The sequence below is a fragment of the Diadema antillarum genome, unplaced genomic scaffold (genome assembly GCF_040938485.1).
Source record: "Diadema antillarum isolate AM-2024a unplaced genomic scaffold, OU_Dant_1.0 seq00000214_RagTag, whole genome shotgun sequence".
Lineage (NCBI taxonomy): Eukaryota > Metazoa > Echinodermata > Echinoidea > Diadematoida > Diadematidae > Diadema > Diadema antillarum.
In genome coordinates, this window is record NW_027271269.1 from 97,995 (window position 1) to 122,750 (window position 24,756).

The window sequence follows — 24,756 nt, forward strand, 5'->3', positions numbered from 1 at the left end:
CCAAAAGTCCCAATGACTCCATACTATGTAAATACTCGTGGAAACGAAAGATTCAATTGCCGACATTCCGTGGTCCAAATATACCATACACCAAGCATCGAACTGCACAACACATGGGATACTTTTATACACTCACCTGAGTTTGGCGAAGATGTTCCCGATGAGTTCAACGTACTGCGCCTCGGCTCGCTGCACTTGCTCCTGGATCGGCTGGCAGTCGATGTGCTCCCTGCGCTTCACTGCGAAAGGAAAGCCGGGGAAAACGGGGAGACTGCCATTTAGTCAAGTCTATCCAAAAGCAAGAAAATCCAGGTGATTAACACTCAAAAAGTTACAAGAAAAGCCAGAAATTCAGTCAAAGGTTATGAATTAGCAAAGTTTTGGTTTCTTCTATGTAATGTCCCCCCTGTAGATGGGACCAATTTGCGATGTTACAGCAGTAGAAAGATAAAGAGAAAATATACAGGGGATATCAGAAACATTCTTTTTTTGTCCAAAACATCAAATGAGCACTTCCCTTGCTCCTCCAAACCCATGGAAAACAACATTTGCCATACAACATCTCAGTAACCATTCAGGGGAACACATACTTTTCTTTGAACATGAAGGTTTGTAATATTTCCTGTACAATTTGCTTTATATGATTCTATGGCTTTATTATACATATTGTTGTAGAGTTACCACCTGGAGAAGGCTGTGTATGGTCGACAAAAACTTACAAATTCACTTATGAAACTGAACAGATTGTCTGATTTTCATCAAACTTTCACCGAGTGTTTCACTGATTTTTCTGCATTCCCTGAAGTGACCCCTTTAACATTGCTTGCTAAAATCAGTTACTGAATAAGCAATATATTTTCATGGGGTTTTTATATTCACAATTTTACAAGTCCAGTATGATTAACTCTGATACTGACATAAATGTGAAGTGCATGCATACATTCCTCCTTTCATTCCTAAACTCCACGACCACGAATTTAACCACCCGCAAAATTGTCATGAAGTCCCGTTTTGAGAAAAATTAAACTTGCTAATCATATGGCATATACAGTAGTAACAAGGAAAAACAAATAATCTGATAATCAGTCAGAATACCAAGTTGGTATGAGGCAGGGTCATATTAGTACCAAGGTAGTTCTGAAAATAAAAATATCATAACGTTAACTCAGGTAAAGTTGGGATTAATCATAACTTGAAGATGGTTTATGTTGACAAGCACATTTGTACATTGCCAGCTTACTTTTTCTTGTACAGAGTGAGCTTGGAAAGTGGAAAAATCACATCTCACATGTGCATGGCCACAACAGAGACAAAGCTAACCACACAAATACATGAGGAAACTGCTGAAAACAAGGAAGTAATTCTCTTTCAATGTTCCATAAATCTTTTAGCAAGCCTCTCCAACTCACAACCCACTCCAAAGACACCTTTGCTTGTCAAATGCAACAATGGTGATTGAGATACATGTAAACCTTGAAAGAATGGGTTTCTACGTTGATATACAATGCAAACAAGAGAATCTGGACAAATTGGGCTGTCTCTTTGATCTCGTTATCACTCACATCATAGAAACATGAGTGGAAATAATAGTCACGTGTTAAAAGACCCTAGTATTGAATAGTCGATCACCGAAACTCTTATCTGCTCTTCAGCATTTTACTTTCATCTCGCAATTCAAGCAACCGCATGTGCGAACACGTGCAGGGGGGGGGGGGGGGGGGGTGATATACTTGAGGTGATGGATGAAGACAAAGACGATGGTAGTGTAAGTTCAACAGTTCAAAAGATGTAGGATGGATATGAGCACGACCGAAAGAGAGAAGAAAAAAAAGACAGTCGTGTTTAACACATTAACACCTGAGACTCCTGCAGCTGCATTTTGGTGTGCATGTGTGTACATGTATGTATGTGTGTGTGTGTGTGTGTGTACTCTGTATGTATGTACAATGTATGTATGCATAATTACGCATATGCATGGGTGTATTTATATATGTATGTGTGTATGTACGTACATATGTAGGGCCTATGTACCATATGTATGTTTGTATGTATATGAAGGTACACATTTGAATGTGCATACAGTCAACCTTGCCTATAGTCTGGGTGCCAAAGCCACTTTTTGGGCCTAACCTTGTTTTACCGTCCACCCAATGTTTCTTGATAGTTTTACCCTATTTCGGGGGTGCTGAATCCGAATCTGGATGATGCAACTCTTGCATCCTTGAGGGTTTTGAGATATTCAAGATGGCCGCCAAAATGGCCGCCAAAACCGGAAATTCCCACGTATTTCCTTCTAAATGGTGAGATATTGAAAACAATTGATGGATTTACCCTATTTCGAGGGTGCTGAATCCGAATCTGACTATGCAACTCTTGCATCCTTGAGGATTTTGAGATATTCAAGATGGCCGCCAAAATAGCCGCCAAAACCGGAAATTTCCACGTATTTCCTTCTAAAAGGTGAGATATTGAAAACAATTGATGGTTTTACCCTATTTCGAGGGTGCTGAATCCGAATCTGGATGATGCAACTCTTGCATCCTTCGGGATTTTGAGATATTCAAGATGGCCGCCAAAATGGCCACCAAAACCGAAAATTCCCACGTATTTCCTTCTAAATGGTGTGAAATTGGAAATAATTGATGATTCTGAAGGGTGCTGAATCCGAATCTGACTATGCAACTCTTGCATCCTTGAGGGTATTGAGATATTCAAGATGGCCACCAAAATGGCCGCCAAAATGGCCGCCAATCAAAACCGGAAATATCTATGTATTAGCTTTTAAATGGTGAGAAATAGAAAACCGTTGATGGTTTTACTCTATTTCGAGGGTGCTGAATCCGAATCTGGATGATGCACCTCGAGATAGTCAAAATGGCCGCCAAAACGGAAACTCCAATGTATTTCCTTCTTATAAATGGTGAGAAATTGATAAAAATTGATGGTTTTCGTCAATGGCACAGTTTGAACTTGCTGTATATACAGTGAAACCAGCTCTATTGGATATCTTTGAGTTGGTACGATACAAGTGTGCCAGCAATAATTAACCCTTCAAGACTACAGATGCGGTTGAATAATTGCAAGATTACACTGTTTCCTCTACATATAATGGATAAGTTTTTAACACTAACAATTAATGGACAAGACATGTTCATCTAAATCATATTGTGATAGTGGTGTAGAGAAGTGTACTGAAATTACCCAACATTACCTGCCTTAATCCTTGAACAGTTTTAATCTCTTTATCCATGAACACTCAAATTGGTTATTTGGTTTATATTGGTGGTCTTGACGACATTGTTGAAGACACGAGTGGGACATTTTTATTGTTATGCTTCAATTTTTTCTTCAATGTGATGTAACATTATGTATGTATATATGTATATATAATCTATTACAAACACACACGAGGGGACGGACAAATCACAGGTAACGCGCCTTGGAAAAAAAACTAAATAAAAATCAAACGACAACATGGAAGGTATAATAGTTGATAATCCAGTACTTACGAATATCATAATCGCGCAGAGTGCTTTTGAAATTACCCTTATTGATATCTACTATAGTGGTCATGGATGCAACCATTTCCAATGACCTAATCAGAAGTGCGACAAGTTTCACAAGAATACGAGGCGAGACTCGTCAGAATACAAGACAAGTTTCAACACCAAATACCAACATGCCATAATTTAATTTTACTCTATTGATAGCCGAAAAGGATTAACTTTACATCTATGGAGCCATATTATTGGAGACCACAAGCATTATTTCATAACAATTATGCATAAAGACATTTTCAATCGTATCTTTCTTTGCGTTTGAACGTTTCAGTATGATGTCAATATCACTTCTTCTTTTTTCCAGTACGTGTTAAAGTTCCATTTGAGACATATCGGAATATCTCAGTATATTACAATACCATTGTGATTGTCATTTTGACTTTCAATAAAATTTGGCTGATTTGACAAATTCGCTCAACTGAGTTGAATTCAAGAATACGAATTATTGCTTTTCACCCTGCATGGGTTTAATCTCCCGCTTCGCGTTGGAGCACAATACTTTACCATTTCAGTATAAGAACATGTTAAGGAGTTTCCGTTCATACAGGACATTTATAGATGTCCGAAAACCTTCAAAGACCTTCAGCACCCTCGAAATAGGGTAAGACCATCAATTTATCTTTAAAATTTTACCATTAAGAAAAAATGTATTGACATTGGAATTTCTTATTTTGGCTGTCATCTTGGACGTCTAAAAACCCTAAAGAATGGACGAATTTCAACAACCAAGTTTCGAGGGTGCTGAATAAGGCCTAAAATTTACCAATTTTTGACAGTTATGTTGGCGGTCATCTTGGACATCTCAAAACCCTTAAAAAGGAACACGAAAGCTGCATCAACCAGGTTCGGATTCAGCACCCTCGAAATAGAGTGAAACCGCCACTTGTTTTCAATTTCACACCATTTAGAAGGTAATATAGGGCTCACATGGAAATTTCGTTTTTGACGGCCATTTAGAGGCCATTCTGGCGGCCATCTTTATTATCTCAAAACCCTCAAGGAAGTAAGAGCTGTATACTGGAGCTTCAAATTCAGCAAACTCAAAATAGTGTAAAGCCACCAACTGTTTTATATTTTACACAATTTAGAAGGAAATAGGGGGTCTACATATGAATTTCCGTTTTTCGCGGTCATTTTTGGCGACCATCTTTATCATCTCAAAACCCTTAAGGATGCAACAGTTGTATCCTGAGCTTCGGATTCAGCACACTCAAATAAGATAAAAACCACCAATTGCTTTCAAATTGTCACCATTTAGAAGGAAATACATGGGAACTTCCGTTTTGGGCGGCCATTTTAACGGCCATATTGACTATCTCAAAATCTTCAACAATGCAGGAGTTGCACCATCTAGATTCTGATTCAGCACCTTCCAAATAGGGAGAATCATCAATTCTTTTCAATTTCACACCATTTACAAAAAAATACGTGGGAATTTTGGCAGCCATCTTGAATATCTCTAAACTTCATGGTGGCAAGAGTTGCATCATCCAGATTCGGATTCAGCACCCTCGAAATAGGGTAAAACCATCAATTGTTTTTCAACATCTCACCTTTTAGAAGGAAATACGAGGGAATTTCCGGTTTTAATTGGCGGTCATTTTGGCGGCCATCTTGAATATCTCTAAAACTTCATGGATGCAAGAGTTGCATCATCCAGATTCGGATTCAGCACCCTCGAAATAGGGTAAAACCATCAATTATTTTTAATTTCTCAACATTTAGAAGGAAATACGAGGGAATTTCCGGTTTTAATTGGCGGCCGTTTTGGCCGCCATCTTGAATATCTCTAAAACTTCATGGATGCAAGAGTTGCATCATCCAGATTCGGATTCAGCACCCTCGAAATAGGGTAAAACCATCAATTGTTTTCAATTTCTCAACATTTAGAAGGAAATACGAGGGAATTTCCGGTTTTAATGGGCGGCCATTTTGGCGGCCATCTTGAATATCTCAAAAACTCCATGGATGCAAGAGTTGCATCATCCAGATTCGGATTCAGCACCTTCCAAATAGGGAAAATCACCAATTCTTTTTAATTTCACATCATTTACAAAGAAATACGTGGGAATTTTCGGTTTTGGCGGCCATTTTGGCAGCCATCTTGAATATCTCAAAACCCTCAAGGATGCAAGAGTTGCATCATCCAGATTCGGATTCAGCACCCTCGAAATAGGGTAAAACCATCACTTGTTTTCAATATCTCCCCATTTAGAAGGAAATACGTGGGAATTTCCGGTTTTGGCGGCCATCTTGGCAGCCATCTTGAATATCTCAAAACCCTCAAGGATGCAAGAGTTGCATCATCCGGATTCTGATTCAGCACCCCCAAAATAGGGTAAAACCATCAAAAAACATTGGGTGGACGGTAAAACAAGGTTCAGCCTCTGGCACCCAGACTACTATTAAAGTTGACCATGCACAAGTTGTGCAATCCTTCCCCAGATGGATACAAACATGTGTTAATTCTACTGTGTAGTAGTAAGTCAAATTTCACATACTTCCAAGGTACACATACTTACACATACTTTCACATACTTACAAGGACTTCCTCTGTTCTCTTTGGATTCGACTCGGGCGAGGTGGACTGAATACATACATACATACAAACATAGACGAATAGGAAGAGAGAGAGAGAGAGAGAGAGAAGAGACGTACCTGTATTTTCCTCCTTGAACCTCTTGAAAACTTCGTTGCTACTTGATATCCTGACAGAATCATGAGAAGTAAAGAAAAAAACAAAAGCACACTTGAACTATGGTACACTGTATATCACTGAATGCAATCACTACCCTTATATAAAACTGAGGAAGTTACACGCTTTAGCTCAGTCCAGAATATTTACCTCCGGTAAGGAAGGAGGTTATCTTTTCATAGGCGTTGGCTTCTTTGTCGGTGTGCAAAATAACTCTAAAAGTTGAGGACGGATTTGGCTGAAACTTGCAGGAAAAGTTGATGATGACACAAGGAACAGATGATTAAATTTTGGTATTGATCCAGGAATTTTTATAGATTTTCCAAGGATTTTTAAATCTTTTTGCAGACAGGGTCAGTGAACTTGGAAATTCACGCTGCACATATTTGAAGTTTGTATACGCGTTCTAAAGCACATACTACAACAATATGTTTTTCATGATTTGCTACATATTAAAATTCTTAGTCTCTCGTCTGTGGACACTTTGGAGCTTATGATATAAAGTGGAAAGTTTTGATTTAGTTGACAGTGTTACAGATGGTCCCATGCCATTTGCTCCAGCGACAATTGCTGCCACTAAATATCTGCATGCTAAGCCAAACATACAACCTACCAACAAACATTACCTTAAACCTAATCCTAATCCTAATCGTCACATCAAACTAAACCTAAAACTCTTATCACAACCCCTACCATAACCCTAAGTCCTTGGAGAAAATACTAAGTCCAGGGCAACTGTCACAGAGCAAATGTCATGTCACTGTTTCTGATATGTTATGGCAGTAATGCATAAGCTGAAGAGGTGAGTTAATCTCAACAAGTGAGAATCAAAGGTTTATGAAGCAATATAATAGTGGCAGCAGCTAGAACACTTGGTCTTGACATTCAAGGCTGAAGATGTTTCACATGTGCACATACTCCAACTTTCAGCAGAATGAGCGATATTTACAAATTCTCCATCCCTCCCTTGCTTTAATTCTTTTTTTTTTTTCTCCCTAGAGGCACGGATCATTCATATTCATATTCATTCATATCTTTATTGGTCTATGTCAGACATAGAAATTTGGCTTCCATTGGCATTACATTGCAAAAAATGATCATGACAATACAAACACATTTTACATCACAATTACATAATTACGTCTATGATAACTAAGCACAATGAATGATCTGTTCACTTTGATGAGCCCACTCAGTCAATCACACAAGCTTCCAATGTAGCACTGTCTTTAAATACTGGATAGCCTTGCATTCCTTTTGATTATGCCAATAAGAGGAAGAAAGTTTTGTGACCTATAACCGAGGTTCTGCAGTGTTTTTGTTTTTGTTTTTTTTATACACACTGCTCTGAAACCTGTCACTGATTGGTCGACAGAGGGCAGCATATATGTTCAGTATATCAAAGTGATTCTAATTTGGAAGAATCAACTGACTGCTGATAATAAAGCATGGTGAGTTACATGGGTGAGTATCATGGCACATGAGGGGTTGAGGAATACATTCCATTCTCAATGCAGGACTTTGGGGCAATTAGAAGCTAATATCCAACAGCAAATGCCCTTGATGAATTTTATTCTATTCTCTCTTATGGGACAATATGCCTGATAAAACCCTTTGCTGAGTATTGCTAGTCACCTAGGGCAACCCACAAATTAAGGGGTTGGCATCATTCGTCCGTTTTCTTCTGTGGGAGTTTTGTTTTCAAGCCAACACAAAAATGGACTTTCACATCTCATACGCAACCCCCCCCCCCTACAAACAAACAACAACAACCAACCAACCAACCAACCAACCAACAAACTAGCAAGCAAGACGATGTTGTGTATCATATCAGGTTGCACTACGATATCTAGCACAATTTTGGCATTTCTTTGAATTTTGCTTGAAACCTGGCAATAATAGAGAAAGTTTTGCATGACAGTGCATTGCAAGTTGATACTCTTCTTAAAATATTGTATAAATTTTTACATGCTAGCCTTGTTTGCAGAATTAAGTCGCATGATGCCAAACAGGCCACAACGAATCAACAATGAGGGTTTATGCTGAATAGCGACGGACACGATTCTCAAATTTTGTATTACTACTTACGTCTGGTTGAGGCTGTCATAGTTCTTCAGCTTGTTACAGCTCTTGTGAAGTTCAAACACTTTGGTACCAATATTCGTCATCTCCGTCTCGAATTCGGTGCACTTTGTGACACAAATCTGTTGCAAACGGCAAGAGAAACATCATGAAAGTTGGAAAAAAGGATTGCCATCCAATCTAAATACTGAAAATGTGGAATATTTTGTGGTGTGAAAATTTGCACCACACTGAGCTAGCACAAAAAAATGAGAACACACAAATATTTTTGGAAGATCCTGAAATGTTGACAAAAATACTCTTAACACGTGGAATCAACAAGAAGCACAGTTCACTGCAAATTGGCCCAGTGCAAGAAAGCAAAAACGCAAAAACTTTTCCTGTGGTTGCTGTGGTTAGCAATTACATTCTCTACATTCCAGCAAACAAATGTAATGTCACAGCTTTGTCTGCGACAATCCAGGCAGAACTTCGGGGAATCCCCTATTGTGTTGTGAAGTCAGCTAGAACGCCTTGTCCTCTCATTTGTGCATGATATATCACCAGGATGATAGCCTTTTACTCACACAAAAGTGCAGTACATTGCTCTTGAACGCGATGCTTGAGATTTGTTATCTCTGTCTTTGTTTATACATGTATAAATACTCACTTTCAATCTTTCAGTGAGAAACGTTGTCATCACTCCATGACAGTAATCATTTCACTACAAGAATTATCCATACATTTGTATCATTCCCATAAAAATCTTATCAATATACAAGCAATTTTAACCAAACTAAAATGATCTTTCATCTTGACCTTTGATACATCACAAATTCCAAGGTTTGTGCAATAAAAAAAACAAACTAGAAATTAATTTGCCTCCGCTATAATGTATGATTCTCCCAATAGGTGCATAGTACAATGTCTTCACAATGTGTGATGACAGTTTCACATAAATGGCAAAATATTGAAATGACAGGTTTGTCAGAAATATCTTGAATGTTCACTTTCCTTGAACTAGGTTTGCTACAATTGTCTAAGAGTGCAGGTACAAGTATTTGGGGAATTGAGGATTTGTACTTGACTCCTGACCGACCCTTGAGTAATTTTCAAGGTATGAAGAAAGAGTGTAATTACAGTATAAAATAGATTTTTTTTTTTGCATTTAAACCTGGCCTATGACCCTTAACATATGACCTTTGACCTTCTGACTAAAAATTTCAAAGAGAATCTCCATTAGGTAATACATGTATATATTAAGTTTTAACTAGAAATGTCGCTATGGCGACTGGTATGCCTCCGCCATAATGCATGATTCTCCTAATAGGTCTAGATAGTACATGTGGACAATGTGTGATTACATTTTCACAAAACTGGCAAAATATTGAAATGACAAGTTTGTCGCAAATGTGTTGAATGTTCACCTTCCTTGACCTTGGTTTAATTGGATGAATAGGAGAGCATGAATTTGGGGATTTAAGGACTTTAACTTGACTTTGACCCATTCATACATTTATAAATGCATTGAGTAATTTTCATGGTACCGGTATGGAGAAAAAGTGCAATTTCTGTACTGAATAGTAAATTGTTACCATGTTCATCTGGCCTTTGACCCTAAAATTCATAAGATAATCACTTTCAGGTAGAACATGCATACATATGCAGTAAGTTTCACGATAAATTGAGCCACTTCCGAGATATGGAGGAAAAAGTTAGTTTAGCACTTTTACTTGATCTTTGACCTTTTGACCTTTGAGGCAAAAAAAAAAAAAGAAAAAGAAAAAAAAAAACTCTCCAGAGAATTTCTATTAGGTTACACATGCATACACCAAGTGTAAAAAAAAATCCTGCTGGCACTGCATGAACATGAGGGAAATAGTAAAATTTTGAAGTGTTGCACTTGACCTTTGACCCCTGACCTTTGACCCCATGAACCCTACATTCTCTAGATAATCACTGCCAGTCAGTACATGTATATACTATGTTCCATGAAGATACCTTGAACAATTTTCCAATTTACAGAGAAAAAAAAAAAGTTTTAATACTTTTGCTCGACCTTTTGACCTTTGACCTCATAACCCAAACTTTCACCAGAGAATCTAAATTGGGTAATACATGTATACACTAAGTTTCAAGAAAATATCTCGAGGCATTGCATAGATATGGTGGAAATAGTGAAATTTTATGTATTTGACCTTGACCTTTTGACCTTTGACCTTGAGCACGTGCACCCAAAAGTTGATAGGCACAACTTCACCCCCTAATACACATACATGCCAAGTTTCATTAGGATACCTCAACAGGTTTTGATAGTTACCTTGTCCACAAAATTCATTACGGACGGACGGAAGGACGGACGGACGGACAACCCGAAAACATAATGCCTCCGGCACCACTTCGTGGCGGAGGCATAAAAATAATAATGCAAGCATTGCATATATACATTGTACTAGTATATGATGGAAAAAGTAAAATTTTGAGGAGCTGACCTTGACCTTTGACCCCATGACCCCTAAATTCGCTAGATAATCCCTGCCAGTCAGTACATGCGTATGTACCAAGTTCCATGAAGATACATTGAACCATTTGCGAGAAAAGTGAAATTGTAACATTTTCACCTGACCTTTGACCTTTTGACCTTTGACCTTATGACATGGAACTCTCTCTGGAGAATCTCTAGGTGGTAGTACATGTCTACACTAAGTTTCAAGAAAATACCTTCTGGCATTGCATGAATATTGGGGAAGTAGCAACATTTTTAGCATTTGACCTTGACCTTTTGACCTTTGACCTCTTGCCAACATCACTAAAATCTACTCAACTAATTGCCCCATCATACATCATCCTTGGATCAATTATGGTGAAAGCTGCTTCATCCAGTTTTGAGTTATCACGTAAACAGATAAATTTTAGGATTTGACCTAGACCTTTGACCTTTGACCCCTGTTCGATTTCACTAAAAAATTCATCAAGTAATTGTACCATCATACATCATTCTCGGACAAAGTTTGGTGAAATTTGATTGATCCAGTCTTGAGTTATCGCGTAAACGGATACAATTTCATGATTTGACCTTGACCTATGACCTTTGGCCGATTTCACCCAAAATCTAATCAACTAATTGCCCCATCATACTTCATACTTGGACCAAGTTTGGTAAAATTCCAATCAATATTACTCAAGTTATCGCGTAAACGAATGCGGACGGACGTACGGACGGACAACCCGAAAACATAATGCCTCCGGCAACACTTCGTGGCGGAGGCATAAAAATTGAATGATTTCTTTTCATGCGAGTCACACTGAAGACACAAACCTCTGAGATGTTCTTCACTTCTTCTTGACTTTTGGTCCAGCCGGCAAACATTTCTTGTGAATCTGCATATGAAAAAGAGACAAAGCATTCTTTGCTAGAGTGTTCCCCTCCCATATCTTCTGATAAAATAATTTATCTGCATCCCAGTCAACTATTTAGCACACATCCGCAAACATATCCCAAAATATTGACTTATTAAACCTTACGAAACATCGTGTAGAGAGGACTTGGAAGTGTGAGAATAGGATGGAAATTCACACAGTATCGCAAGAATGTTACTGTAGCTGCGTTCTAATCGTTGAGTTGCCAGGGTAGTGTCGCGGCAATTTAACCGTAGCTAGTTAGGATAGAATTTGGCAAAAGTTACCACAGCAAAGTCCAAGCAACAATTTGTGGGAACCGTTTTAACAGGCAGGGTGAAAAAATATTACCCTGATGTTACCCGGATGTTGATGCAGTTTGAAAGGCTCTGTGAAAATAGGGCTGAAGTTGCAAAGAAAAACCTCACATTCCCCCCCCCTCCCCCCCCCCCCCCAAAAAAAAAAAAAAAAAAAAATGAGTGCCATAAAACATAACTTCTATCATTTTTGTGACCTGGCCAATCAGAGAGCCGTGATGTGACATCATCACTTTCTCTCGTTTGTGCATGTGGGAGGTCCAAATATCATCATCGCATCAAAAACATGTGAAATTTCATAATTCCATAATTTTCTCATTTTAATCCGTTGAGGACGGGATGATTTTTTTTACAACCTGCATTTCCCATAGACACTTGCGTGAGTATACTCAGGACTTGTCCTCAACGGGTTAAGTTCAATTCATATGAATCTTCTACCATCCTATTCATCTCATTCTCCTCCATATTCTCCTTCGAACTTGCACACAGCCTAGAATTGTGCTTTGGGCATAACAGCTTTAAAATATATGCATTAACTAGTGAATACTCACGTATACCGGTGGCTGCCTGCATGGCGTAGCACTTTCGGTCTGTGGCCAAACTGTAATGAGAACAACATTTGATTTTCGTCTTTATCACATATGCAGCCAACAGATCAATATACATCACATACGTAAGTTGATGCAAATCTCAACAATTCTTTCCCTCTTGCTTTGAAATTGATGTATCTCACTGCCTCTTTTCTGAAAAATTTGGCTTGACATTCGGAACGACCTAACAAATTTTTGTTTTGTGTTTGTTTGCAAAATATAGCGGACAAGATCATGCATGTCAATCCAAATTTATATAAAAATTAGGGAAAGGTATAGTTTGTTCCAACCCCATTTTCAGTCAAAGTAAGTATTCTAAGTTAGTTCTACTGATCATTTAATGCTTCATTTTTTCCTCATTACACCTTATTAAAAACACCCTGACATATAAACAGCCTCAGAGTTGGGAGTTGGATAGATAAGAGAAATGTAGCTGATGATAATTTCAGTCCTCATTTATGTGGCCAAAGTCATGTAAGGTACACGTAAACTCACTGTATGTTACTCAATATCTGCAATGCACACAAACGTGTTAAGTCATAGTTTTGTAAGGCTACAGAAAACCACACTTTGGCAATCTTTCTGCAAGGTACTGATCGTAGCTTCAAGAAAAACAAAAAGTAAACCTCAACTGTACCAGAAGGATGTGCATGATGACACAATCTTACACATCATTTCCACAGGGCCTTGATTGACTTAAAAAAAAAAAAAAACAAAAAACAAAACAAAAAAAAAACTCACCACAAACAATGCAAACTTTTCTCCTATCTGTGCACAAGTTTCATACTGACGTATCAGCAAAATGTTCACATAGGAAAGCATTCGTTTTCTTCTCCTATTCCATTTTATACAACAAGTGGAAATTTTTGCGGTGTTTAATTTTTTGGCATTTCGCACAGCCAGAATCTAGCGTGAAAACAAATTATTTTTGCTTGCCATATGTTCCACTACTTGATGTTCTTGATCCAGCAGAATTAACAAAACGGGAAACTCTTCTTGCCTGGCTGAGCGCAAAAAGATTGGTCTCGCAAAAATACCCACTTTTACAGTAGTCTTTCATTGCTTTTGGTACTAACCTCTCATTGAAGGCCTCCACCTTCCCTTTGAGTTTCTGCCCGTGGGCCTTGACGTCCTCCACGCATATCTTCAGCGACGTCTTCAGCAGGAGGTTGTAGTTGCTGTTTTGTTTTTTGGGTGGTTTTTTATTTTTCATGCGCGGCACACAGAAAAAAAGAAGAAGTAAAACCATCAATTATCACACTACAAAAACATAGGAACAGAATAAAAAAGCTTGATGAGCACTTGATAACTGTTCTACAGTTCTGTGGCCTTCAGGTATGTTTTGTCTCTGAAGGAACGAGGGAACCACTCTTTTCTTTCTTTTTGAAGATCAGATTTGGAGCCTAGTAGTATGTATCACTTTAACAGATGACAAATTACTCTGAACACATGATCAGCAAGATTTTCTTTGATCAAAAATCATTAGAGGTGGATATTGGGACAACAAAATTGTAAATTCAGAAACTGTCCGGGAGATTTTTTTTTCCTGCAAATGTTATGGCATCTCAGTCAGGTGTAATGTCATAATTGTTTACAAATTGACAAGACTGACGACAATATGAATATCATCTTGCTGGAGGGTTGTTTAAGTACCAGGGGTATGTATTTCTTTTTGAAAAGATGCCCTGCAAGATACCAGTATGCGAGAAAATGAAGATGGAGAAGAGGAAGAGATAAGGAGGAGGAGGAGGGAGAGGAAGACGAGATGGAGATGAAGCAGGGAAAGGAGGGGACAGAGAAAGAAAATGGACAAAAGAGAGGAGGAGGAGGACAAAGAGAGAGAAGAGTGGAAGAAAGAGAGGAAGCACAAAGAGAAGAGGGGAAGAAAACAAAGAGGAAAAGAGAAAAGAAGAGGGAAAGAAAGATAGAAGATAGAGGAGGTGGTCAGAGAAGATGGGGAGAAGAAAGAAGATGAGAGGTAACAAGGAAGAAGAGAAGGGGAGGAGGAAGTGATGATGGAGGAGGAGGACAAGAAAGAAGAGAACGGAGAGAAGAAAAACGAGAAAGAGGAGGGAGGAAGAGGAAGATGGGAAGGAGAAAGGGAAAGGAGAGGAAGAGACGGGAGAAGAGGAGAAGAGAAAGGGATAAGAGGAGGAGGGGGAGAAGAAGGAGGAAAAGGAGGAATAAAAGGAAATGGAGGTGAAAGGAGATGCGTAGGAAGACGACAATGAGGGGGAGGAAGAGGAAGATGAAGAAGAAGGAAGGAGGAATAAGCGAAGGATGAAAAGGAAATGGAGGTGGAGGGAAGACGAGGCTGAGAAAGAGGAGGAGGGGAATGACACAGAAAAGAATGAATAAGAAGAGGAGGAGGAAGAGGAAAAGGAGATGGAGGGAGATGCGAAGGAAGAGGAGGCCGAGGAGTAGGAAGACTGGTAAGTCAAGTTCCGACTCACAGAAAGGAAATGAAGCCATCCAATCTGGTCTTGCCGTCATTCATGAGAGAGTGGCAGTAGTGCAGGCCATGCTTCCACATGAGCTTGAAGCCATTCTCCGAGACTTTGCTATGGATATCTTGCACTAGAGCACAGAGAAGGGACACATATCCCAGAGGTATTTTAAAACAACAAAAATACAAAGCAAAATGAAACAGTCTACAATGTAGGTCCTTAAGAACTATTTTGCATACACACATTCAAAATTCATTATCAATTGCCATTTGTTCACAATAGTTTAGGGGGAAGTATACTGCAAAAGTCCAATCTGCACAACTATCCACAACGTCTTATCACAATCACGACAAATGAAACAGTACAGAATGATTCCTTTTTCACATATATCCCAGATTCTAAAGACACAGCATTTCACCTCAAACTGAAGAAATTGATGGTCTATGAAAATAGGATTTAAGCAATAAGCAACACTTAGGCACACAAGTCATATACAAATTTTGCATCCTAATGCAGTGAAAATAATGCCATAAGCCATAATCATGTCTGCAGCATTTTTATCTTTTCTTTTTTTTTTTGTGCAATACAGAGTTCTACTAGAAAGTTACGCCGAAGTTAATGTCAAGCAAGTACTGTTACGTACCATAAAGGCAAATGGAAGCTTTAAGTGGTTATTTCCAAGCCTGCTCGAGACCAGCGGTGACACAACATTTACTCTTGCGACAATCGCTCTGGTCTTATTTTCTCCAAGGACTTAGGGTAAGGGTTGTGATAAAAGTTTTAGGTTTAGTTTGGAATGAGGATTAGGATTAAGGTTAGGGTTATGTTTGTGGGTAGAATCTATGATTGGCTTAGCGTGCAGAAATTTCATGGGAGCAACTGTCGCAGGCGCAAATGCCATGGGACTGCGACCAGTAGCTCAGAAGGCTTACCATATCCATGATGGAGAAAAACTCCAACAAACTATAACATTCATACGTGTAGGTCAGCATTCACAATTCCCATTTCGTGCTAGGTAGGGCAGTGGGATTGGCGTGTGCAAAGTGTTACAGTATGTGAGCCTCTCATGCTACGACAGGGATGTCAACCTTGTAAACAACATTGCTAAATCCCGAGGGCTAAAAGAGTGTATTTTTGGTGAAAAAACCCCCAGTATTTTAACCTCTCCTGTATCTGACAAGGGTAGTCCATGAAACCTGCAGCACTTTTGGCAAGACACAGTATAGAATACGGTACTGAAAAAAAAAAATAAAAGTTGGCATTTCTGTTACGGGGACCACAGTTTAAGCCAGTAGAACAGCATTAAGATTTGAGCCCTGTGTCACCACTTCGTGGATAGACTCAGAAGGGTGCGGTCAACTTACACAGAGCCGTGAGGAGGTCAGACTTTTGCTTGATTGTCAAGGCAGGCTCTACGCTGGGCAGGTGAAGTTGGTACATGTACACTATTCCATTACCCTGTTGTCAAGATTGGTGGTAGCAATGAAAAAAAAAAGGAAGAAAAGAAAGGAGACACCAAAACAGGCAAACGAGTAATGCAAAGACAGGGATTACATTCATGTTTATAATCTGGGACATGGTAACAAACTTGAGATCCATTCATCGCCTTTACAGTACAGACACAGTATTTGGATATGATTATTTCAAATAATAGCATAAATGGATATGTGCCATCACTACCAACAGCAAGAGGAATCAGTTCAAAGGTGAATATTCGCAGCACTGCCCATGTGTGCTTTTGACATTTCTCTCACCATGTGTTCAAGTCATACTTTTGGCCCCATAATGAAGTCAGTATCCATTGCACAAAGTGCCCAAAATAATGACAGAAATTGCCCTTGAAGCATCAGAAAACACTTCAAATGATTGTAAAAGCAAATCTGTTGAACAAATTGATATGCACAAAATAAAAATGATTTAATTTTCTTGACACAGTGATTCAATGAAAAACTAGAAATGTCGCTATGGCGACTGATGCCTTCGCCATAATGCATGATTCTCCCAATAGGTGTATAGCACAATGTCTTCACAATGTGTGATGACAGTAAGCAAATAATCAACGTTGGTGAAGGTGATGGGACAAACTATCACTTCCGAGGCGATCTGGATGTATCTATCTTTCCGAAGCGCAGCTGAGGAAAGACAGCGTACACATTCAGATCGCCGAGGAAGTGATAGTTTGTCTCGTTGCCTGAAACTAAAAGTTGATTATTTGCTTTATATTCCACATCTAGGGTCCTAGAAATTCCCATTTTATTCCACATCTGAAACCGTTTTAGCTGTCTTTAGGTATTCTTAGGGCTTAGGCTACGTGTGCGCGTGGATGACAAACAATGAATTTGCTGCGCGCACCGCGCGGCACCGAAGTGAAAGTGCGTTGCACTGTGTACTATCAAGTGACCTAGGTCACATGATAGTCCACAGTGCAACGCACTTTTATTTCGCGCGTACTCATCTTGCGTTAGGACTGTGTGGACTGTGTGGAGATCAGTGAAACAAAAGGGACTATCAACATAGAGTGTAACGAACTTTTCTTCTCAGGTGATGTGATGGGCAAAACTACGCTTCATCACGTGATCAGCTCTGGACCAATCCTATTGCAACATTCTTAGTATGTGGAATATAATTTCACATAACTGGCAAAATATTGAAATGACAGGTTTGTCATAAATATCTTGAATGTTCACTTTCCTTGAACTGGGTTTGCTATAATTTTCTAAGAGTGCAGGTACACATACAATGTATTTGGGGAATTGAGAATTTTTACTTGACTTCTGATTGACCCTTTTATAAGTCTATGCATTTAGTAATTTCAAAGATATGAAGAAAGAGTGTAATTACAGTACAAAATAGATTTTGGGGGGCATTGAAACCTGGCCTTTGACCCTTAACATTTGACCTTCTGGCTAGCAATTTCCCAGAGAATCTCCATTAGGTAATGCATGTATATATTAAGTTTTAAAACTAATAATGCAAGCATTGCATATACTAGTATATGAGGGAAATAGTCAAATTTTGAAGAGTTAACGTTAACCTTTGACCCCTGATTATTGACCCATGACCCCTAAATTCCCTAGATAATCCCTGCCAGTCAGTACATGTGTATGTACCAAGTTCCATGAAGATACATTGAATCATTTGCGAGAAAAGTGATATTGCAACATTTTCACCTAACCTTTGACCTTTTGACCTTGACCTTATGGCATGAAACTCTCTCTGGAGAATCTTTATGCAGTAGTACATGTCTACACCAAGTTTCAAGAAAATACCTTCTGGCATTGCATAGATATGGGGGAAATAGCAACATTTTTAGCATTTGACCTTGACTTTTTGACCTGTGACCTCTTGCCAATGTCACCAAAATCAACTCAACTAATAGCCCCATCATACTTCATCCTTGGACCAAGTTTGGTGAAAGCTGCTTCATCCAGTTTTAAGTTATCACGTAAACAGATAAATTATAGGATTTGACCTTGATCTTTGACCTTTGACCTTGTCCGATTTCACTAAAAAACTAATCAAGTAATTGTCCCATCATACATCATCCTTCCACAAAGTTCGGTGAAATTTGCTCTATCCAGTCTTCAGTTATCACGTAAACGGATACAATTTCATGATTTGACCTTGACCTTTGACCTTTGGCCTTTGGCCGATTTTACCCAAAATCTAATGAAATAATTGCCCCATCATACTTTATACTTGGACCCAGTTTGGTAAAATTCCAGTCAATATTACTCAAGTTATCGCGTAAACGAAAGTCGTACGTACGGACATACGTACGTACGTAACGGACGGACGGACAACCCGTACGCACCACTTTGTGGCGGAGGCATAAAAAAGCATACCTAATTGTCACATTTTGCATTAATGGCATTTCTTTTAACTCTGACACAGAGTCAGCCTTACATGATTCAAGTCAAGAGAGCAAATATCACTGTGCACAAATTATTATGAAATATGCTCCTCTGTCAGGACTTCTATAATAAATTTATCACTATAATTTTTAGTTTTTCTCCAATTAAGTTTGATGTCTGGAAGTGGTCTGATAGTGATGCACTACATTAGCAATGGGGAGCAGAACATTGGGTCGAATCTGCTACTACATGTACCCTAAAATTACAGCACTGAATTTAAAACATTTTCTGCAAAAACAGTCATGTGTGAGCTTTCTAACCTCTTCCTTGAAGTAGCTGTGTAGAATGACCGACCAATCGGTGAGGCGCGTGCCATTCGGCAGCATCAGACAGAGCTGGTCAGACGGGATGGCGACGTCGCGACTGAGCGCCTTGTACAGGTGGAAGACCGTGTCGTTGGGCTTGGTGGGATACGACAACACGCGCGTGTCCATCATTGACCACACGTTTATCACCTGCGCCAGAGACAAGAACCAACATGGACAATCAAGTGTGTGAGCAGTTTGGTCAAAGCTGGTCAGCACAAACCACAGGAGGGGAACTTGTAACAATGGCCTTGGCAGAAAAAAAGGCCTTCCTGTACAGTCATGGCAGCCACGTTGAATGTGGTATTCCCATTCACAACAATCCTAATGTGATGCCCAGGCTACAACCAACATGTCACTTGGACATTTGTGTATGCATGTTGTGTTGACACAAAACATGATGAACACATCTATAGCCTTTCTGTAGCAGCAAATTTGTATGTCCAATTATTCACAAAATAAACTGTTGCAGATTGCTGTTAACTATTTTGTGTCCAAGTGTAACTGTGCAAAGTCATATATTGCATCATTACTCTACGTAGTCAATTGCAATGACATGCTTCATGGATTTACTTAACATAGTGAGATAACATCATATGTGACCCGCTACAACAAAATGATCCTAAAGTCGGGCGAGGTCAATTATTTGAAAATTGCATGGCATAATTTCCTAATCTTTCTGCTTTAAATTGATATATAACACATCTTATAAAAATAATCGGCTGCGGAGATATCGATGTTTAAAAGAGAGCATGTCGAGACGTCTGGGAAATCTCTGTTTTGAGAAAAGCACCCCTAAAGTTTTCCTTGCGACGCAATCGCGATCAAGGGACACGCAAGTCAGTTTTCACCTCCGGACAATAGAAGGCAAGCCCTAGCAACTCCCGAAATGCTCATTCAAGCACAGCGTCGGCGGTCTCCTCACCGACCAATCAGTGACCAGGATGCCAGGAGAAGCGGCTGGGCATAGCGCACCCCGCCTGCACGCACCAGTCGACTGGGCAGTGTGTGAGCTTCACGCTTCGGTTAGCAGCAAGCAGCAAACTGACCAATGAGATCACTCTGGTCGTTGTTAGGGGCGAAGCCTATCTGTGGCGCTCAATCCAAATTTTGGAACCAGTTTCTGCTTCGTTGAAACGCCAAAAAACATGGCCCAGAAAAACGCTATTTTTTGGTCTTTCCTTCCACCATTTTGCTTCAAAATTTCGACAGATGATAGAAGATATGTCAGACTACAATAATATGTCAAAATCGGAAAATCATAAGTTTTGACCAATTTTGATGCTCTGACTTCAAATCGATTTTCACGGCTTCGACCGTGCGCGACTTTAGGACCCTTTTGTTGTAGCGGGTCACATATCATTCTTAGAGGTTCCTGCCAAACTTGTACAAATTCAGAATTCCTCTGCTATCTCTGGTCACCTGACATCAGCAAGATTTCACCGTCAACCCAATCTGAGACTTTGTTTTGACTACATGCACACACCAAAATCCGCTCAAAATACCTCCAATTTTGGCTTGCTGTTATTTCTCTTTCTACAATACTTAACATAAAGACTGAGAAAGCATCATCACTCATACTATTCTGCAAAAAATTTTTGCACTGACAGTATAATTTTGCAAAAATTTTCCAATAATTTTTGTATTGACAGTTCAATTTTGCAATGATTTTTGTATTGACAGTTCAATTTTGCAATGATTTTTGTATTGACAGTGTAATTCCGAAATTTGATCAGGGTCACTAACCCCCGATCATCTTTATCATCTTGACTTTATATAGTCCATTCTAAATTCAATGGTTTGATTAACCATCAAGCTTTTCCAGCAGATACAATGTACCTTGCAGTTGAGGATGTCATCCAGCCACATGAAGCAGAGGTGTCGTCCTTGTTTCACAATGCCCCCTCTGCTCCTCGGGTCTGTCCGCAGCATCAGGCCCAGCCAGTGCTCGAAGCCCTCTCTCCTCACACTGGGCATCAAGGAAGGAAGAAAAGGAGAAGGCCAAAATACAAACCATTGTCACAAATGGGTCAAGTACTGTATACGCTGTTATCTTCGCAAGGGTTTATTTTCGCAAATTTCGCGAATGACATTTGGATCGAGAATCTAACAACAAGCGAAATGTCACCATGTGTTAAAGTAGAAATTTATAAGGGAAAATAACCCTTAAAATGATATTATTCTCTCATTTGATATTTCAAGCCTTTTGAACTTGAAAAAATGTAATTAAAAAGTGTCTGCTTCGAACTTATGAGTATTAAATTTTACCATATTTTGGTACCGAAACTGCCAACTCGAAAGTGCATTTTAGTGTGATGTCACGGGTTGGAAATCGATGGCTCACACGCGGGTAGTTTATGTACCGTACCCGTAAGATGAGTGGTGCTACAGTGCATAACCATACACCGTCTGCCACGGCTATTTCCATTACTTTTTCCCACTTCTGTCTTTCCATCAGCTAGCCTCGAAGGCCCTCCATCATGTCCATCTTCATCCATGATTCTCCTCCGATTTTACCGGGAGAGACAGCAAACAACAGCAAAAACAAATGTGACTAATCTCGTCATAGTCGAGTCGCGTCGCGATGGCTAATAATGTGCACAATAAATGTAATTCCTCAGCAAACATTATTTTACATACATGTATTATCGGGGTAATGATCCGCAATGATGGGTAATTCGGTCGTCACTAACCGCGGATGGATCACAATGATAACGTTGCATTGATCCCATGCCCAGCTAGGCCCATACATGCCGGCACGCCCGACCCCAGCCAGCCGGCCCTGTCCGAGTGAAAGTAAGGTCACACTACAGTAGTACAGCTGTACAAATAACATCTATTCAGGAAACTCTTCTGATATTGTGAAAACCGGGTAAAAAGGCACTCTATATGTAAGTGATCTCTTCAATGTTGACATTCATGTTCAAAATTAATTCTACTTGTTTGTTTTAGAGTAGACAGACAATTTCGTTAGCTTTGCCCTTTCACACCTAATTTTCATTCCCCAACCTCGTTCTTCCATTTGGTATCCACTTCTGTTATAACCCCGGCAGAATCCTCCTTTCTTTTTTCTTTTTTACTTCAAAAATTCTTCTTCTTTCTTAATCACAATATAACTTCAAAAGCTAAACTGAAAACAAGCTTAATTATTTTGACATGTTATTGTGCTTATGTGGGGTCAGAATATGATTGTTCTGTTTGTTGACCGTGAATGGGAATGTCGTTTTACATGTTTATATACTGCATACACGCATGCATGGCCGGCAGTGCTCGAGACGGAAGAGCTGGTCATATCCAACCCGAGACGTCACACGAAAGGGCAGTTTTTGTAGCGATCGTGTGAGTCAGGGCCTGTAAATTAGATGACTTTTCATCTTCAGTATTTATTCTAAATTAGTAGGACATCATTTGAAATACATCCTATCTTTGTATATAGCCTCTAAGCTCTCCATAGATATAAATAAAGCCGTATTTTCGGCCTCTCACTAAATTTCTGCTTTAAGGTACATTTGTAAAAGTGCGCTTATGAAGGGTTCTGTGTCAATGCGTGAAAACAACATCACACGAAAATATCCATGAACTCCTCATTCGCAAAAATATCTCTGCGCAAAAATAACAGCGTATACAGTATGCATTTCCACTCTCTATCTTCTTCCCGATTTGAAATTCACACATCATGTATAATATTCGTTTATATGATACATGAAAACAATTACAAATTAGACACAACAACTTGCCGAGTTGACTGTGTATACATATCGCAATCATGCCTGCACATTAGAAAACTATGCATGGCTTTATACCTCATATAGAGAAGTGGTTAGCCTCTGGCACACTGCAACATGATGACGGAAACAAAATCATAAATCTATACAATAATCAATCATTAAATATTATGGCTAATCCTGCTGGTCATCAATTTTGGGGGTCAGCAGAGGGCATTGACAGCTCTGCTTGTGATGATCATACAAGTAGATACCAGAGACCCAAGGAAAATTTGAATAAACTAGGTGAATGCCAATATTTCCTCATTTTTAAAATAATTTCCTTTCATTTTCAGCTTGCATATGGTCAATTTTCTATATTTTTAAGAGTGGAAAATGAAAACTTGGCGTGTACTATTACATAACGCTCTGCGGTACTTTTTGTGAGTGCTGACCCTTTATCTGCTCTGTACTATACAATGCCACATTACAGTTTATGGAAACTTGCGCAATACTTTACTACTCTGTTCACAGAACTCACCGGCACAGCTGGTTTGGAATGGGTAGCTGCTGAAAGTATGCCTTGGCCCCTGAAAAACATGAAACATAGCAGACAAAGTCAAGAATGCAGTGTGAACTTATACAATGTACCTTGAAAAACACTTTAAAAATCATTACCATTAAAACATTTGAGTTGACTACATGTTTTATTGATACTGTAAAACCAAAGATTTTCATGTGAATGAATTTCTCAAAAATTTCGTAAGGAGCAAAGATTTGCAAAAGTAAAATGCACGCACATTTTTTTCTACATAATGCATTGAATGCCAGTTGCCAATACACAAAAGTTTTATGCTGCAATTTTTCTGGTTTTACATTATTCCTGCATTTAAAACATACTGGAAAGTACATCATTAACAAAAACAATATTCCTTACTTTACAATACAATAAATATTACAATGACTTTCCTTTCAATGATATCTATACTTGTAGTTTTGAACACTGTTGCAACACAGCACTGATACACAGCTCATATTGCTGTGTGGTTTAATTGCTCTGTTCATCCACTCAAGAAGTCAAGTGCTATTTCATAAGGGCAAATAATTCAAACCACCTTTAGGATCTTCATAGTAGCCGATGTCCTTCGCCTGCTTCTTTCCTATGATGGAGTGCCTTGAAACATAGACAGGAAACAAAAGAACAAAAAGAAATCAGGAAAGATTTGTTTTCACACAACACTGATTCATGGCACGGCATAGACATAATCCCTAGATTTAGATACAGAATAAAATAAAGGTGTACAATGGCGATTATAAAATCAGAGGTGATGATAGAGAAACAAAAATATGTTCATAACCTCCTCATGTGTGAAAATATCTGTACACAAAAATAACAGCATCTACAATATGTGGTCTGGTGTCGCATAATTTGAGATGACATTATTGATCATGGGGCCATAAGAGTCGGCAGTCACTCACCATTGTACGAGGGGTGTGTCCGACAGCACAAATGGACGGCTACCTGTGATGACCTCTGAAATGACCGTGCCAAAGCTCCAGAAGTCCACCGTCTTTGTGTACTCGGACTGGGAATATAACTCCGGCGCCTGAAGGACCGACAAGTACAAGCGATATCAGGAATAACCAAGGTGCATTGACCCCTTTTGCTTTTTCCTTCTATGTCCTCACGAACTGTTTCTCCTTCACCAGAGTGAACAAATCCACTCAATCTTAAATACTAAATCTTGAAATGCATATAACCAT

General features: G+C 39.1%; 1 protein-coding gene across 2 annotated transcripts in view; it reads right to left on the bottom strand.

Moving 5' to 3' along the window:
* Positions 1–24,756, bottom strand: part of LOC139729011 (inhibitor of nuclear factor kappa-B kinase subunit alpha-like) — a 73,172-nt gene that overhangs the window by 15,013 nt on the left and 33,403 nt on the right. For both annotated transcript variants that reach the window (XM_071639935.1, XM_071639936.1), the window contains exons 6-18: positions 24,472–24,599; positions 24,108–24,166; positions 23,534–23,582; positions 21,128–21,257; positions 19,244–19,438; positions 16,434–16,527; positions 15,076–15,199; positions 13,699–13,800; positions 12,584–12,633; positions 11,636–11,697; positions 8,344–8,459; positions 6,219–6,268; positions 137–239 (exon numbers count right to left, since the gene is read on the bottom strand). In XM_071639935.1, coding sequence (XP_071496036.1) covers positions 137–239; positions 6,219–6,268; positions 8,344–8,459; positions 11,636–11,697; positions 12,584–12,633; positions 13,699–13,800; positions 15,076–15,199; positions 16,434–16,527; positions 19,244–19,438; positions 21,128–21,257; positions 23,534–23,582; positions 24,108–24,166; positions 24,472–24,599 — 1,262 coding nt within the window. The remainder of the gene's footprint in view (positions 1–136; positions 240–6,218; positions 6,269–8,343; positions 8,460–11,635; positions 11,698–12,583; positions 12,634–13,698; positions 13,801–15,075; positions 15,200–16,433; positions 16,528–19,243; positions 19,439–21,127; positions 21,258–23,533; positions 23,583–24,107; positions 24,167–24,471; positions 24,600–24,756) is intronic.